A 2,500-nucleotide genomic window follows, 5' to 3' on the forward strand; every position below is an offset into this window, starting at 1 on the left:
ATTAGAAATGAGACTCATTATAAATAAAGCAGACACAGTGATATCTACAGAAAGAACAGAATTATCTGTAGAGTATATAATAGTGAAAACATCAGTATTTATTTGTACACATACCTGCATTGTTCCTGGAGAATCTTCAATAGAAGCATTTACTATGAATACAGAAACACACCAATTAGTGATTTTAATATAAATAAAAATAATTCTATTTATTGTCTGATGACAAAAACACTTACTTTTATCACCTTTTCTTCTCCTCAGTATGAAATAAGTGAGACAGAAAATCAGAAGTGCACACAAACCCAAAGCCGATCCCAAACCGATCACTGTCCGATGTAGAGATCTGATCATTTCTGATTCTGTTATTTCACCACATTATATTTAGATTAGTACAAAACACTGACATCTCACCTGTGTTGTGTTGTGTGTTGGTGTTAGTGTTGTTTCCATGCGGTGTTGGTTCACACACCACTGAATAATTACCCAGAGCTGCTTTAGATGTTTCTGATGCAATAGTAACATGATCACCTATAAACATTGATCAGGATTCACTTAGTAAAAGTCTGTAACTCAGTGTTGTTGAAGAAAACACAGTTAACATTTCACTACTTCACTATTATTTATCTTCCAGGTTGAACATGTTAACAGTCATCAGGAAAATATCACTACATTAAACCAGGAGCTTAAACATTCAGAATCAACTCAGAATCCTACCTTTAATTTGTAAATAAGTTCCATCTCCAAACACAATGTTGGATGTCTTCACTGCACAGTAGTACATGGCTTCATCAGACTGAGTGGTGTTTAAAATTATAATATTGGAGCAGTTTGAAGATCTTTCTAATTGAAAACGAGACTTTTTGAATCCAGTGTGAAAAGCTTCTCCAGCAGTCTTATACACTGTGACTACAATCTGAGGTTTTTTATTGTTTGGTTGTTTAAACAAGTCTATTATTCCAACTACATTCTGAGAATCATAACAACACTGTAGAGTCGCCGAGTCTCCGATATTCACATTGAGCTCTTTATCAGGCTGATAAACTGGTGGCTTTGTAACAGATTGTGCAGTAACCCAGTGTCTACCAGGATGGACTGTGTCTAGAACAACAGAAATACATAAATTAAGGGATAAATTTATTTTAAAAATCAATAATAAACACGTGATTAAAGAAAAAATATTGAAATTCCTTCCATATACAACTTCATTTTCTTTTATTGTAATAAACTTGTTTTCAAAATACATCAAACTAGATGGAGATAATTTGCTCATATTACTTACACATGGTGCTGAAGATGAAAAGTAAAATCCAGAAACTGCTCATTGTTCATTTCTTATCAATTCTACAGTGTTTGTATCTCATTTATTAACAGAATGTGAATGCACTTGAAGCACGGTTTGATTTTATATTCATACTACAGGCGGTCTGTACTGAGCATGCTCAGAATATGACATGTGATTGGTTGTATTTAAAAGAAAAGGGATGTAACACAGTCATGTGGTATTCTGATCTGCCTACATCTACACCACATTTTTCCATGTTTGTGTTGTGTTGTTGTACAGAGATATTATAATATAGATGATGTGATCAAATGATAAATGTGGTTTACTCGTACACTCACGTGTGTCTACACTAACATCTCACTGTTGTGTGTTTTTACTCCTCACTAATCTCATTATGTATAAATAAATGTTTATAAAGTAAACGTATATAAAGACTTGCACACAGATTTGACCCTGAACACATAACAGTCAGCGTCCTGGAATGAGGAAGTGTGTTGAGTTCTGATTGGACACGAAGCAGAAATATAACCTCAACATTGTTAGACATTTTATTGTATTCTACTTTATTGTAATTTTACTTAATTGTAATTCTACTCTAATTTCTATTGTATTTTATACATTTTAGCACTTATCTTGGTGACCAATTGTCTCTGAGCAGCTGATTATGAAATATATATCAGAAATATATATATATATATATATATATATATATATATATATATATATATATATATATATATATATATATATATATTACTTTCTGAGGTAAACATTATCAAAGACAAATGTGTGAATGGAACTTTAAATACATTTAAAAATGTATAAAGTCAAAAGAAAATAAAACAACAAAAAAATGTATAGTTAAATGATTTATTTATTTATTTATTTGTTTATTTGTTTGTTTGTTTATTTTAATTTTAGAGATATGGTGGCTCAGTGGTTGGACTACTGATCAGAATAAAGTGAGTTTAAACTGCAGGTCCACCAAGTTGCCCCTCATGGGCCCCTGAATAAGGCCCTTAACCTTTAATATTCGTTAATATTTATTTTTATATTCTATAAAAGTCATCACTTCAGATGTTTGATTTTATTTTTTCACTTTTATTAATTTCACATTTTACATATATTCAGAATATAAAAAACATATATCACTTTTTTGCAAATACATCTGGATACACAGATTTGCATGTCACATTTAATTGATTATTTATAATCATT

The 2,500-nt window shown here is 30.7% G+C and overlaps 2 protein-coding genes across 2 annotated transcripts in view; both read right to left on the reverse strand.

Moving 5' to 3' along the window:
• Nucleotides 1-1,464, reverse strand: part of LOC132855701 (uncharacterized) — a 1,982-nt gene extending 518 nt beyond the window's left edge. Inside the window, exons 1-5 of the mRNA XM_060884869.1 lie at nt 1,280-1,464; nt 715-1,098; nt 412-528; nt 237-326; nt 115-152 (exon numbers count right to left, since the gene is read on the reverse strand). Coding sequence (XP_060740852.1) covers nt 115-152; nt 237-326; nt 412-528; nt 715-1,098; nt 1,280-1,322 — 672 coding nt within the window. The 5' untranslated portion in view covers nt 1,323-1,464. The remainder of the gene's footprint in view (nt 1-114; nt 153-236; nt 327-411; nt 529-714; nt 1,099-1,279) is intronic.
• Nucleotides 1,465-2,481: 1,017 nt separating this feature from the next.
• LOC132855703 (uncharacterized) overlaps nt 2,482-2,500 on the reverse strand; it is a 1,476-nt gene continuing 1,457 nt past the window's right edge. The window contains exon 6 of the mRNA XM_060884871.1: nt 2,482-2,500. This exon is cut by the window's right edge and continues 160 nt beyond it. The gene's annotated coding sequence lies outside the window, so the exon portion shown is untranslated.

This window comes from Tachysurus vachellii, chromosome 13 (assembly GCF_030014155.1).
Source record: "Tachysurus vachellii isolate PV-2020 chromosome 13, HZAU_Pvac_v1, whole genome shotgun sequence".
Taxonomy (NCBI): Eukaryota; Metazoa; Chordata; class Actinopteri; order Siluriformes; family Bagridae; genus Tachysurus; species Tachysurus vachellii.